Source organism: Mytilus californianus, unplaced genomic scaffold (assembly GCF_021869535.1).
Source record: "Mytilus californianus isolate M0D057914Y unplaced genomic scaffold, xbMytCali1.0.p SCAF_2, whole genome shotgun sequence".
NCBI lineage: Eukaryota > Metazoa > Mollusca > Bivalvia > Mytilida > Mytilidae > Mytilus > Mytilus californianus.
This window is the reverse complement of record NW_026262668.1, coordinates 111,649,372-111,662,999: the sequence shown is the minus strand read 5'-3', so window position 1 is coordinate 111,662,999 and position 13,628 is coordinate 111,649,372. Positions and strand designations below refer to the sequence as shown.

At 34.0% G+C, this 13,628-nt stretch overlaps 1 protein-coding gene across 5 annotated transcripts in view; it reads left to right on the top strand.

Annotated features, from left to right (window-relative positions):
- Positions 1 to 13,628, top strand: part of LOC127728588 (uncharacterized) — a 60,252-nt gene that overhangs the window by 6,978 nt on the left and 39,646 nt on the right. For all 5 annotated transcript variants that reach the window (XM_052236107.1, XM_052236108.1, XM_052236109.1 and 2 more), the window contains exons 4-7: positions 2,808 to 3,095; positions 5,043 to 5,180; positions 5,876 to 5,998; positions 12,760 to 13,059. In XM_052236107.1, coding sequence (XP_052092067.1) covers positions 2,808 to 3,095; positions 5,043 to 5,180; positions 5,876 to 5,998; positions 12,760 to 13,059 — 849 coding nt within the window. The remainder of the gene's footprint in view (positions 1 to 2,807; positions 3,096 to 5,042; positions 5,181 to 5,875; positions 5,999 to 12,759; positions 13,060 to 13,628) is intronic.

Sequence of the window (13,628 nt, the reverse complement as noted above, 5' to 3'; positions counted from 1 at the left end):
ACACTGAAATTCAATATTGGAATATCAATTATTAATATGTGTTTATTTGCTTTGTTAATCTGCAATATGCATGATTTGTTTTGCTAAACAGTGTTCCTATACAATGTTTACAAAAATGCATTATCTGTATTTTATAACTTCTGCCAATCTAGGCACAGGTCCAGAGAGGCACACCTCCAGAGACGTGTCTATTTGTAAATGTTTTAATTTTCAACAAGTAAAGTGAACAAAATTTTTTTTTTTTTTAAAAGCATTGGTGTATAACGCACACTCGTAGAACAACATCATTTTCACTGAAACTAAATATTTATTGCTGTTTACAATTATATGTTATTGCTTGGATGGGTTATTTATTTTTGTGGACCAAAAGGACAGATTATTTATTTTCTGTACTGTTGAAGCATGATTTTTCATTTTCATTAAAACAAGGGACTGATTATCTATTTTCACAATTATATTGAAAATATTTGAAAACATACAATTTTTAAATTCTTAAATATATAACATACCAGTCAATTAAGTCAATCAGAATTAATCATCATCTGGAAGTTAATCTTCTGAATTGCAAACTGTATATTTTGCATATGTACAAGGTATTAAAGCTGGGCTGTAACTAGCCTCTTTTAAAAGTTGTCAAACATTTTCGCCGAGCGGAGAGTCTGGGGATCGCTGAGGGCCCCAAGAAGCTATAGATAAAATGGCGCAAAATCATGCATTATGCGCGTTTCCCAGACCCTTTCTTAATCTGAAACCCAAGTTCTGTTTTAATTTTTTGACAATATTCTGGTCTCAAAGCAAAATATATAGATTCAGCGTAAGACTTTTAGTTTTTAGGGACAACATCAAAAGACCAATATGTAGGACAAAGCAAAAAATGTTTCAGTTTGCAGAAAAACCTTTTATGCCTGTCAGTTATGTTTTTTTCAAATTAAGTTAAGAGGGGGCTGATTACCATTGATATAACTATGTCAAGTCGGTTTTTATAACACATTTCAATTACAACTTGATGTAGTTCCTAACTGGGATACAATTTAAAGTAGTTTGTAATAGACAAAAGGTCCTTAAATATAATAAAACTCAAGTTTAAAACATAATTACTAAATTACAAATAGAATGCAACACTAAGAGAATAGTCATAAAGAAGGGCAAGCAATGAACAAAAGACAAACCCAGGAACAGATAAAACACAAAACGACAAACATTATAGACAATCAACACTGAAAAATAAAAATAAATGAGAAACATGGATCTCAAAAAACAGGGGCTATGTCAGAGGGTGAACCGAACTTGCTTCTTGCAAGACACTTGCCGTGAAAACAATTTGATATGAAGACAAGCTTTTGTTTTGAAATTTCCAACATGAGGCATGCATTTGCCTCAACGTAGTTATGGCCCTGTAATAAAAGTGAGGTAAATGTTCACGAGACAATATACCTCAAGTGAAATGAAACCCATTTTCAAACATTTCAAATACATTAATATTTATATTATTAAAAGATTTGGGAAGTTTTTCCCGAAAAAAAATATGAAAAAAGACGAATTTTGGAAGAATCTGGTGCCATCTCATACTTCAGAATAGCATTTATAAAATGGCTTAAAAGACCTGCCAAGTTATTTTCAATACAATGTAAGTCAGGTTATTTATTTTCAAACTACCACAGAACAAACCATTCATTTTTGTTATTATCAAGGCTGAGTTATTTATTTTCAAAATCACCCTCCCCCCCCCCCCCCCCATGAATATCAAATGGTCGTCCCCTTACTGGTCCGAGTACACAGTTATCGTCCTTTGATTTTCGTTGTCCACGAATAAAGTCCCTAGTGTGGACAGTGTGTTGCTTGCCAATTTTTTTAGTACCCCTCCCAAATGTATTCCTTCATGTTTTATGCCTCAAATAGCAAGTAGGGGGATAAAATTACACTGTAAAACAATTTGGGTCATGAATTGTAAAGTAAAGTAGTGATTTGGTCCAGCTGAAAAAGGTTATAAATTAGCACTTCGGAAGCTGTCAAAAGATTTCAAGACCCCCTTAACATAGAATTGTCCATATTTTGAGTTAGAGCCGATGAAGTTTTCTATAATTTTGATATGATTTGTCCCAAAAGTAGTACAACACACTGTAAAAATATTATTGAGAAAGCGCAGGTGGGATTTTTTTTATTTTCATTTATTGTCTAAGGAAATGCACTACGAAATAACTGTGTACTCGGACCGGGGATATTCTCAATGTGATTGATAAAAAAGATGGATCTCCCAAACAAACACAAGTGCTAAGATTTTAAACAGTGGAAAATGCTAGTGCAATGTTCTCTTGTTCTCTTACCCTGCCATGTATAAATTTTTATTTAATAAATTATAAATAACAACCTTCTCTTATGGATTTAGGTAACTCTTTTTATGTAAACTATACATTTCTACAAATGAACTTTTTAATAACTAAGTCCAAACCTTTCTGAAAAGTTCTTCATTTTGCTTATTTGTCAGTGTGTTACTACCAGAACTATTCTTTCAAGATCCAAAACAAGGTCATCTGGTTATCAGTTAAGACTATTTATAGAAATATAACCGTAAAAGGCATTCCAAGAAGAAATTCACCTGCAAACCCACAGTGACAAGATGAATAAATTTAAAGAGGTCACAATGAATGATGCATTTTCTGTTGGAAGAAAACTTAATGAAAATTGGGAATTAACTTCCACAGAGTGGGAGACTGGGGGGGGTTATTGGGTACTAGTATGCTATACAAATGTAGGGAGTCTCCATTAATTTCATGACTGATTTATGTCATAATTTTTTTCCTTTTCAGATTACAGTGAAACCTTTTTTTCAAAAATTACAGACAGAAAAACAAAATTGGGACCCATGAAGTTTACTTGCAAATGGGATAACAAAGAAAATAGACGTGAACAGTTTGAAGCTGCATTCATTGAGTTTAAAAAGCCAGATCAGGGGGCATATTACAGGGAGTACGATCGAATTGTAGCTATGAATAAAGATGAAAAAATTTTGTGGTCAGATCACTTGCCATGGCCTAAAAAATTCGATTCAGAAGGTGAATTATATAACACAGCAGTCGGAAAGATATCAAATTCAGGTAAAAAATCAGGGAGAAGATATCATGGGGCAATCAAATTCCATAAGTCTTAAAAAAAACAGACAACATCATGAAGAAAAATAAAACACATGTAACAGTCCTCAAAACACTTAAAACAGAAAAATTAATATTGAGCAACACGAACACCACCAAAAACTGGGGGAATTTGGGTACTCCAGAAGGGTAAGCAGTTAATTCTCCACTAATGGCACCTGTTTTGTTACTCATTGAAAAATTAGGTGATGTTACATTAGAGGAAAAGAGGATGCAATTGTGGCTTCAACAGTCCCTGGTCATCAAGATCAGTGACTGATATTCTACAATGGTCAACCAAATCATCATGGCATCCCTAAAACTTTTAAAGGGATGACTTAAATTCAACTTTACCATTTGGACCCTTGAATAAATGGCTTCCTTGTTAGCAGCATACAACTATCAAGAAAATCATGATAGAATACGCAAGCCCTGGATTATCCTTTCAACTGGGAGATATAAACTCCATATGCAGGGCTCTGCTGATATGTTGCAGAAATAGAAAGTTCACAATCAGAAAATTGAAATCATCTCTTTGTCATGAAGTCTAGTTCTCAACTGACACTCCTTGTTTATTTCTAGCTTTAAGTCAAGATATGAAGCAGATTTTAACTGTATAATTTTGGTTTCCTTTATGTAATTTAGTGCAATGGGAGAGATGGATCAACATACTCACAGCACTTTAAATATTTCATTGACAAGAAATAATCTGTATAGTGGGACATGAAGTTAAAAGGTTAAATGCCAGCTTCTTTTCCTTTTTCTTGAGAAGGTCATGCATTAAGTCACCATCATCACAATATAGGAACATTTTGGCATGAAGAGGAGCACTGATGGTTCCTGTATGAATGCAGATTGTTTGTTAAAAAATACATCCTCCAAACATAACAAATATATTTCAATAAAGAATTTATCATCTTGATGATGTCAGTTTTAGAGAACTTTTTGTTTGAAACAGAGTGATGTTTTACAAAGTATGAGTTACCCTTTCCTTATAAAAACTAGACGTTTGTGTCTGCATGAAATAAGTCAGACTTATTCTTTCAATCTGTCTTTAAGTTTAGAATGAGGAATACCTGTGTAAAGGTTAGAGAAGTTAAATATTTTTTTTTCTCATATTTTTGCATTAGGAGAGCGACTTTATAGATTATTTGTTATCTTATTTTATATTATTCACACTGCCCCAGAGTAGGTATTTTCACAGTAACTCTAAAGCCGAGTTGTGATTGCTGATAAAATAGAGAGATGCAATGTTTTTGCTTTTGTCTGTTGACCTGAAGAAAGAAAAAAATACAGAAGAGGGGGTGGCACTCTTTTGGTATGTGGGATATATTGGGGTTAAAAAGTGGGGGTGTGGGATATATTAGGTAAAAAAGTGGGGATGTGGGATATATTAGGATAAAAAAGTGGGGATGTTGGAAGTGGGTGGCATTCTTTTGGTATGTGGGATATATTAGGTTAAAAAGTGGGGGTGTGGGATATATTACGTAAAAAAGTGGGGATGTGGGATATATTAGGGTAAAAAAGGGGGATGTGGGATATATTAGGATAAAAAAGTGGGGATGTGGGATATAGATGGTAAAAATGTGGGAATGGGGGATATAAGGTTAAAAAAGTGGGGAAGTGGAATATAGGGGATAAAAAAGTGGGGATATGAATATAGGGGGTAAAAAAAGTCCGGATGTGGGATATAGGTGGGGGAGGGGGGGGAAGTTGGAAGAAATTACAATAGAAGCAGGATTTGGCAAATGAGCACCCCATTCTTATCCCCTCAACAGAAGATGCAGTTTATTATATTTGTAAGATATTGTTTTTACAAAATATCACCCACTCTTTTATAGATGTAGAAAATATTAAAGAATTTTTCAAACCTGAAATACCATTGAATTAAGCTGTATCAATTTGTAATTTCAGAAGCATATCTTGATATTTATGCCTCTAGAATGAAGTGTGAAAATGAACAAGGATGGTACAGATGTACTGTGTTTGTCAAAAGACCTGGAAATGAATTTAAATATCAAACCAGCAAGAAGAAGTGGATGTTAATTCCTTGTAAGGTTTGAGAGATTTTGAAGACATCAGTAAAATATGATTAACATTTTTTTAATTTTAATATACTATAATGAATAAGATAAGTTAAGTTAGTGATGGTTAGCAGGATTTAAAACACTCTTAGTGGCCCAAGACAAGTAGATGTTATGGAATGCCAATTAAATTCAGAAACAAAAATAGGTGGTCTGTGGGCACTTTTTATACGCTCGTTTACGTTTCTGAGTTATGGGGTTTTATTCATTAAAAAAGGGGAATTTTCCAGTTTTCGGACAATAACTCAAAAACATTTTAACCAATTTGCATAAAACTTTGGTGAATTGTTTATATCTATTAAAATAACCTCCCTTTAGTTTTTATAAATTTCTGATATGACATTGAGGAGTTATGGAACTTAATTATTTGAAAAAGCAACGGGCATATCATGCATTCATGGTGCAGCTCTTTATTATTTTACCCCGCCATACATGAAATTTTAATTTACTCTTTTCTTTAATTGTTCAGGCTATCTTTTTAAAATAATTGCCAACCATAAAATTTTAATTAGAAGTGCCTTCCCATCCCTCATACAATAAATTCTAGAACAGCCCTGAAGTAGATTTGTGCACTTTGCAAGTTAAGTTCACCAGGCATATAAAAATATAAGATGGTTAGACAGTATTTTATCAGTAATTCTTTTCTTAATTACTTTTTTTCAGGTATGGTAAAGTATGGTAGATTTAAATCAAAGGTTGCCTGGGGTGCTGGTGGATCAGATTCTAATAATCTTGATCAGTTCTTTTTTGAAATGAAATCTGTTTCTGGTGATGTATTAAAAAAAAGTAAGAACTTCAATCTGTTTTTTTCTGTATAAGCCCACAGTATTTTTTCTTCAATAATGTTACCTTACACTTGAAGAGCATCCAAATCTTCACCTAAATTTTGAGTCAATTAAATTAGCCTGTACCAGACAAATTTATTAGCGGGTCTTTGGAGGCACTTGCATATAAATTTTGTGTGGATGGTTTGGTTTCTGATAACAGAATTTAGGTCAAGTTAAGTATTGACTATTCTCCATTTTGCCCCTCAGGAGTTTATTAGGATCCTTTATTGATTGGAAAATGTTCTGTTGTTTCTTTGCAGTTACATGAGAAGCATTCAACCAAATCATCCAAATCCAAACCAAATATTTATATGTTGTATCTTGTGACAAAATTAAGGTACATGTATGGAGAAAAGTTAGCAAGAAAACAAATGTTCAGAATGTTAGGATCTGCCTACTGTCCATTTTATTACCATAATTGTCCTCCAATAATCCAATTTTTGGCATTCATTTTTATAATGTATCTTGGAAAATATAATGGATAGAAAGAAACTATAAAAAAGCAAAAATGTTCAGTAAGATAAGATCTACAAATAAGTAAGCTTAACTCAAATTGTCAGTTGACTCATTATAAGAGTTATTGCCCTTTAATGTAGATTTTTATTTGTTTTGGGGATTTGAGCAAAACTTTAAGTAGGCATATAGAAATTGTTGAAAGCATAACTGACAGGGAAGATAAGATCTACAAATAAGTTAAATGTCTGAAATCATCAGTTGCTGTTAAATGACAATTTAAAACTAGTTTTTTGCATATTTGGATATAATCTTAAAAATTATAATAATATAGAGGTCCATTTTAAAAAGCAAAGAAAAAAATTAGCTAGATAAAATCTACATAAAAGTCAACATGACCAAAATCTTCAGTTACCTCTGTAAAGGAGTTCTAGACCTTCAATGATTATTATCATCTTTTGGGTTTGGTTTTTTTTTGTTTAGCAAAGAAAATGTTGAAAGCAAAGCAAAAATGATTGGTAAGACAAAATCAGTTAGATGTCTGAAATCATCAGTTGACTCCTTAAAGGAGCTATTAACCTTAAATATCTATTGTTATCCATTATATGTGTTTTTGATAATTAAGTCTCCCAAACAAAGTTTGGGAAGACTTATTGTTTTTGCTCAGTTCTTATTATTATTATTATTATTCTTCCTCTTCCTCTTCCTCTTCCGCCGCTTTTAAATTTGAACTTGTCCGCACCCGTTCTCCAAAACCGCTTGTCAGATTAACTTAGGGTTTCACAATATGTTAGACTAACATGTCTAGTGGTGCAATCAGGGTTTTGTTTGTGCAATGGGGTTTATAAAGGGGTACTTTGAGGGGCAAAAAGAAAAGAGGGTTTTACTATAGAACCCTATGGGATTTTATTTTTTTAAATTTTCAAATGATTATAAATTGAAAACCGTTTGTGATAGACACAATCTTTTTAATTGAAAATGTTCTAAATGATAAAACCCATTAAATGAAATACAGGGTTAGTCCCCAGGGGTCATCCCCACCCCCTGCCATTAATGAAAGTTCTAATACCTTGTAAGTGGTCAAGATCCCCACCCCTAAACCATATATATTCTGGTTTGTCATGCTAAGATGGTTTGAATGATATACAGGGTTAGTCCCCAGGGGTCATCCCGACCCCCTGCCATTTGAGAAAGTTCTAATATCTTGAAAATGGTCGAGATCCCCACCCCTAAACCGTATATATTCTGGTTTGTCATGCTAAGATGGTTTGAATGATATACAGGGTTAGTCCCCAGGGGTCATCCCGACCCCCTGCCATTTGAGAAAGTTCTGATATCTTGTAAATGGTCGAGATCCCACCCCTAAACCATATATATTCTGGTTTGTCATGATAAAGCACATCAAATGAAATACAGGGTTAGTCCCCAGGGGTCACCCCCACCCCATGCCATTTAAGAAAGTTCTAATATCTTGTAAGTGGTCAAGATCCCCACCCCTAAACCATATATATTCTGGTTTGTCATGCTAAGATGGTTTGAATGATATACAGGGTTAGTCCCCAGGGGTCATCCCGACCCCCTGCCATTTGAGAAAGTTCTAATATCTTGTAAGTGGTCAAGATCCCCACCCCTAAACCATATATATTCTGGTTTGTCATACCAAGATGGTTTGAATGATATACAGGGTTAGTCCCCAGGGGTCATCCCGACCTCCTGCCATTTGAGAAAGTTCTAATATCTAGTAAATGGTCGAGATCCCCACCCCTAAACCATATATATTCTGGTTTGTCATGATAAAGCACATCAAATGAAATACAGGGTTAGTCCCCAGGGGTCACCCCCAGCCCCTTCTATTTAAGAAAGTTCTAATATCTTGTAAGTGGTCAAGATCCCTACCCCTAAACCATATATATTCTGGTTTGTCATGCGAAGATGGTTTGAATGATATACAGGGTTAGTCCCCAGGGGTCACCCCCAGCCCCTTCTATTTAAGAAAGTTCTAATATCTTGTAAGTGGTCAAGATCCCCACCCCTAAACCATATATATTCTGGTTTGTCATACCAAGATGGTTTGAATGATATACAGGGTTAGTCCCCAGGGGTCATCCCGACCTCCTGCCATTTGAGAAAGTTCTAATATCTTGTAAATGGTCGAGATCCCCACCCCTAAACCATATATATTCCTGTTCATCATTTCTCAAACATTTGAATGACGTATACGGTCAGTCCCCACTGGGTTCCCCCCACCCCCAATGTTCTAATATCTTGTAAATGGTTGAGATCCCCACCCCTAGACCATATATATTCCTGTTCGTCGTTTCTCGAACATTTGAATGATGTATAGGGTCAGTCCCCAGGGGTTCCCCCCACCCCCAATGTTCTAGTATCTTGTAAATGGTCGAGATCCCCACCCCTAAACCATATATATTCTGGGTTGTCATGCCAAGATGATTTGAATGATATACAGGGTTAGTCCCCAGGCATCACTAATGCATTAACTTTACTGGACCAAACCAATTTTCACTGGACTTTGTCCAATGTCAGGCGACACTGGGAATTACGAATTATGGGAGCTTCGTTTGGGAGACTTCGTAACAGCATCCTGTTACAATCATTTCTTGTTATCTTTAAAACTTTGATAGAAAGAAATTGAAAACAACAAAAATAATCAGAAAAACAAAATCTAAAAATGACATAACCAAAATCATCAAATGACTCCTCATAGGAGTTTATGGAAGTAATTTTGGTAAATCACAATTCAGTTATAAACAATTAAATTATGCACATCACTTATTACTGCACAAAAATTACACTTTTAAAAGTAAGCATTTTACTCTTTTTCTGCTTTCTGGTGTAGCTTAATCTAGCATATTCTTTAAATTTGCATTATGCTACTGGTATATAGATGATGTCCTGTCACTAAATAATTCAAAGTTTTGTAATTATATTGATCCATCTATTCTATTGGACTTAAAATGAAGGACACAGTTGGTGATTATATTGATCCATCTATTCTATTGGACTTAAAATGAAGGACACAGTTGGTGATTATATTGATCCATCTATTCTATTGGACTTAAAATCTATTCTATTGGACTTAAAATGAAGGACACAGTTGGTGATTATATTGATCCATCTATTCTATTGGACTTAAAATGAAGGACACAGTTGGTGATTATATTGATCCATCTATTCTATTGGACTTAAAATCTATTCTATTGGACTTAAAATGAAGGACACAGTTGGTGATTATATTGATCCATCTATTCTATTGGACTTAAATTGAAGGACACAGTTGGTGATTATATTGATCCATCTATTCTATTGGACTTAAAATGAAGGACACAGTTGGTGATTATATTGATCCATCTATTGTATTGGACTTAAAATCTATTCTATTGGACTTAAAATGAAGGACACAGTTGGTGATTATATTGATCCATCTATTCTAATGGACTTAAAATGAAGGACACAGTTGGTGATTATATTGATCCATCTATTCTATTGGACTTAAAATAAAGGACACTACAGATCTATTTGAAGTCAACTTCATATCTTAACATACATATGGAAATTGACAATGAGGGTCGTTTAAGATCTAAACTTTAAGACAAAAGAGAAGATTTCAGCCATACAATTGTGGTCTTTAAACTATATGAAGTGCCTGCATGTGGAGTATATATACCACAGGATATAACAGAGGTTGGGTTTCCTATCATGATTTTCTTAATGAAGGGTTGCTGGTTGCAAAAATGCTATTGAACCAAATAATAAAGTTGAAGTCATCTCTTTAAAAGTTTTTATACAACATCATGATTTTGTTGACCCTTATGAAATATCAGTGCCACAGATGACCACTGATATGTTCCATTTGTCCTAGTCACCATTTCATCCTCTTTCACTTGATTGTGTCATTACTAAAGTACTGTAAATTCAGAAATTATTGCGTGCATTTAATATTGCGATTTTGTCATTTTAGACTAAAATGCGATTCTAAATTTTGCGATATTGAGAAAAATCTTGTTTAATTCATATAAAAAATTTCAAAATGCGAGTTTAAATTATTGCGATTATAACCCTGTCGCATTTTTCGCAATAATAAAAACATCGCAATAATTTCTGAATTTACAGTAACTTATCACCAAATGTTATCTTGGCATGAGCAGTATGGTGGATGCCACTAGTGAAGCAGTATCTTCTTACTCTCCAGAGTTGAGATCACTCCAGGTTTTTGGTGGGGTTAGTTTTGCACAGTCTTTAGTTTTCTGTGTATTGTTTTGTGAACTGTTGTTTGTCCTTAGGTTGTTTTTTAGCTCATCTGGTCCAAAGGGCCAAGTGAGCTTTTCTCATCACTTGGCGTCCGTCGTCCGTTAACTTTTACAGAAATCTTCTCCTCTGAAACTACTTGGCCAAATTTAACCAAACTTGGCCACAATCATCATTGGGGTATTTAGTTTAAAAAATGTGTCCGGTGACTCGGCCAACCAACCAAGATGGCCGCCATGGCTAAAAATAGAACATAGGGGTAAAATGTAGATTTTGGCTTATATCTCTGAAACCAAAGCATTTAGAGCAAATCTGACATGGGATCAAATTGTTTATCAGGTCAAGATCTATCTGCCCTGAAATTTTCAGATGAATTGGACAACCCGTTGTTGGGTTGCTGCCCCTGACTTGGTAATTTTAAGGAAATTTTGTCGTTTTTGGTTATTATCTTGAATATTATTATAGATAGAGATAAACTGTTAACAGCAATAATGTTCAGCAAAGTAAGATCTACAAATAAGTCAACTTGACCAAAATGGTCAGTTGACCCCTTAAGGAGTTATTGCCCATTATAGTCAATTTTTAACCATTTTTCGTAAATTTTTGTAATCTTTTACAAAAATCTTCTCCTCTGAAACTACTAAGACAAATTTAACCAAACTTGGCCACAATCATCATTAGGGTATCTAGTTTAAAAAATGTGTCCGATGACCCTTCCTCGCGAACCAAGATGGCCGACATGGCTAAAAAATAGTACATAGGGTAAAATGCAGTTTTTGGCTCATATCTCTGAAACCAAAGCATTTAGAGCAAATCTGACGGGATAAAATTGTTCATTAGGTCAAGATCTATCTGCCCTGAAATTTTCAGACCAATCAGGCAACACGTTGTTGGGTTGCTGCCCCTGAATTGGTAATTTTAAGAAAATTTTGCAGCTTTTGGTTATTATCTTGAATATTATTATAGATAGAGATAAACTGTAAACAGCAACAATGTACAGCAAAGTAAGATCTACAAATAAGTCAACATGACCAAAATTGTCAATTGACCTCTTAAGGAGTTATTGCCCTTTAAAGTCAATTTTTTACAATTTTCATAAATTTTGTAAATTTTTGTAAATTTTTACAAAATATTTTCCACTGTAACTACTGGGCCAAGTTCATTATAGATAGAGATAATAGTAAGGAGCAAGAATGTTCAGTAAAGTAAGATCTAGAAACACATCACCATCACCAAAACACAATTTTGTCATGAATCCATCTGTGTCCTTTGTTTAATATGCACATAGACCAAGGTGAGCGACACAGGCTCTTTAGAGCCTCTAGTCTTTTTTGTCATGGTATTTCCTGCTTTAATTAAGTTATGATTTTTGATTGTCCCAATGGTAGATTCTGCTTCTTTTTTCAATCATTATATCTTTTAGCATTATCATCAAAGTGACCTTATTTTGATTGCATCCTGTTAAACTCTTAAGATGCATTCTTACAAAAAATAGCTACTGTAAATTCAGAAATTATTGCGAGGTTTTTATTAATTCGAATATTGCGTCTGGGTGAGTATTGCAATAATAAGAACTTGCATTTTGATATCTGACGCATATATCTGTATGCAGATTTTCCTGAAATCGCAATAATTAATCTCGGATTTTAGTCCATTTTATAAAATTGCAATAATAAATGAACACATTAATTTCGGAATTTACAGTATATAGTCATCACTCACTTATCACTAGAGCCATTGGTTTTCTCTTTGGCTTGTTTCACATTTTGCAATGCCTAAGCCTTTTGTAGCTTATTGTACAATATCTGTTTTGTTCATTGTTTGTCAATGGTGGATAGCTATCTCATTTTCAATTTCTTTTTCTCAATGTTAATGAGGCTGACAATCCTAGAGAACTAAAATGGAAAGAAAGTCAGACCTACTAACTTCATTCTTAACCATCAATTTAAACCATGAGTGTTATGTAAATGCATATACATGCTTAACTTTTTTTCATTTCAGGATCATCTCAGAAATTAGTAGATCTAACCGGTCGACCCCACACATACAAATATAATAAAAAAACAAAAACAATCAGAGTTCATGAATGTAGACCATCTAGTGGAGTAATGCAAAAAGCAACATACATACTGGGTTTTGTGTTTGAATTTAAACGAATTGGTGAAGACTTTTATCAGCCAATAGCAGGAATAAGTGACAGAGGAAATATAGTTTGGTCTGAATCAGTATACTGGCAGCAAAATTATTTATGTAAAGCAGACAAAACGAGGTGTCCTACGGCTTATGGATCAGTTACAGAAAGTGAGTGTTTAACATGGATACTGTACTGTGTATGATGTCAATAGGTTCAGCCCTAAATAGTATGAGAACACATGGATGATCAACATAATTATATTAGTTATGATGATTCCAGTATTGGATATTTAATAAAGTTTTACTACAAGGTTCTGGTTCCTGAAATCATATTGTATAAATTGAAAATAGGCATCTGTGTGGCCATATAAGTTGTATATATAAACATTCAGCATTTAGTTGATATTAAAGTATAGTTTAATCTGTTATCTCTCATTTTGCACACTGCATGCTGAAACCTCAAAACCATAATAGTAGTGTCATGGTTTAACATATATATGCAGTATGTTGTAAAGGCTAGGTATAATAGGTTTTTTTTAAGGGGTGATGGCTGGGTTGGTCAGGGAGGAGGTGGGGTGGGGGTAGCTCCAGTTGTATCCATGAAATAACTTGAGAACTGTTCAACCAATGCCTTTCAAATCTTAATCTGTTGCTACTGATTACCAAATGGGGGTCTAGTATGAAATTAATCATACTCAGTTTGTCAGTTCTGGAGTTATGAGCCTTGATTTATTGGG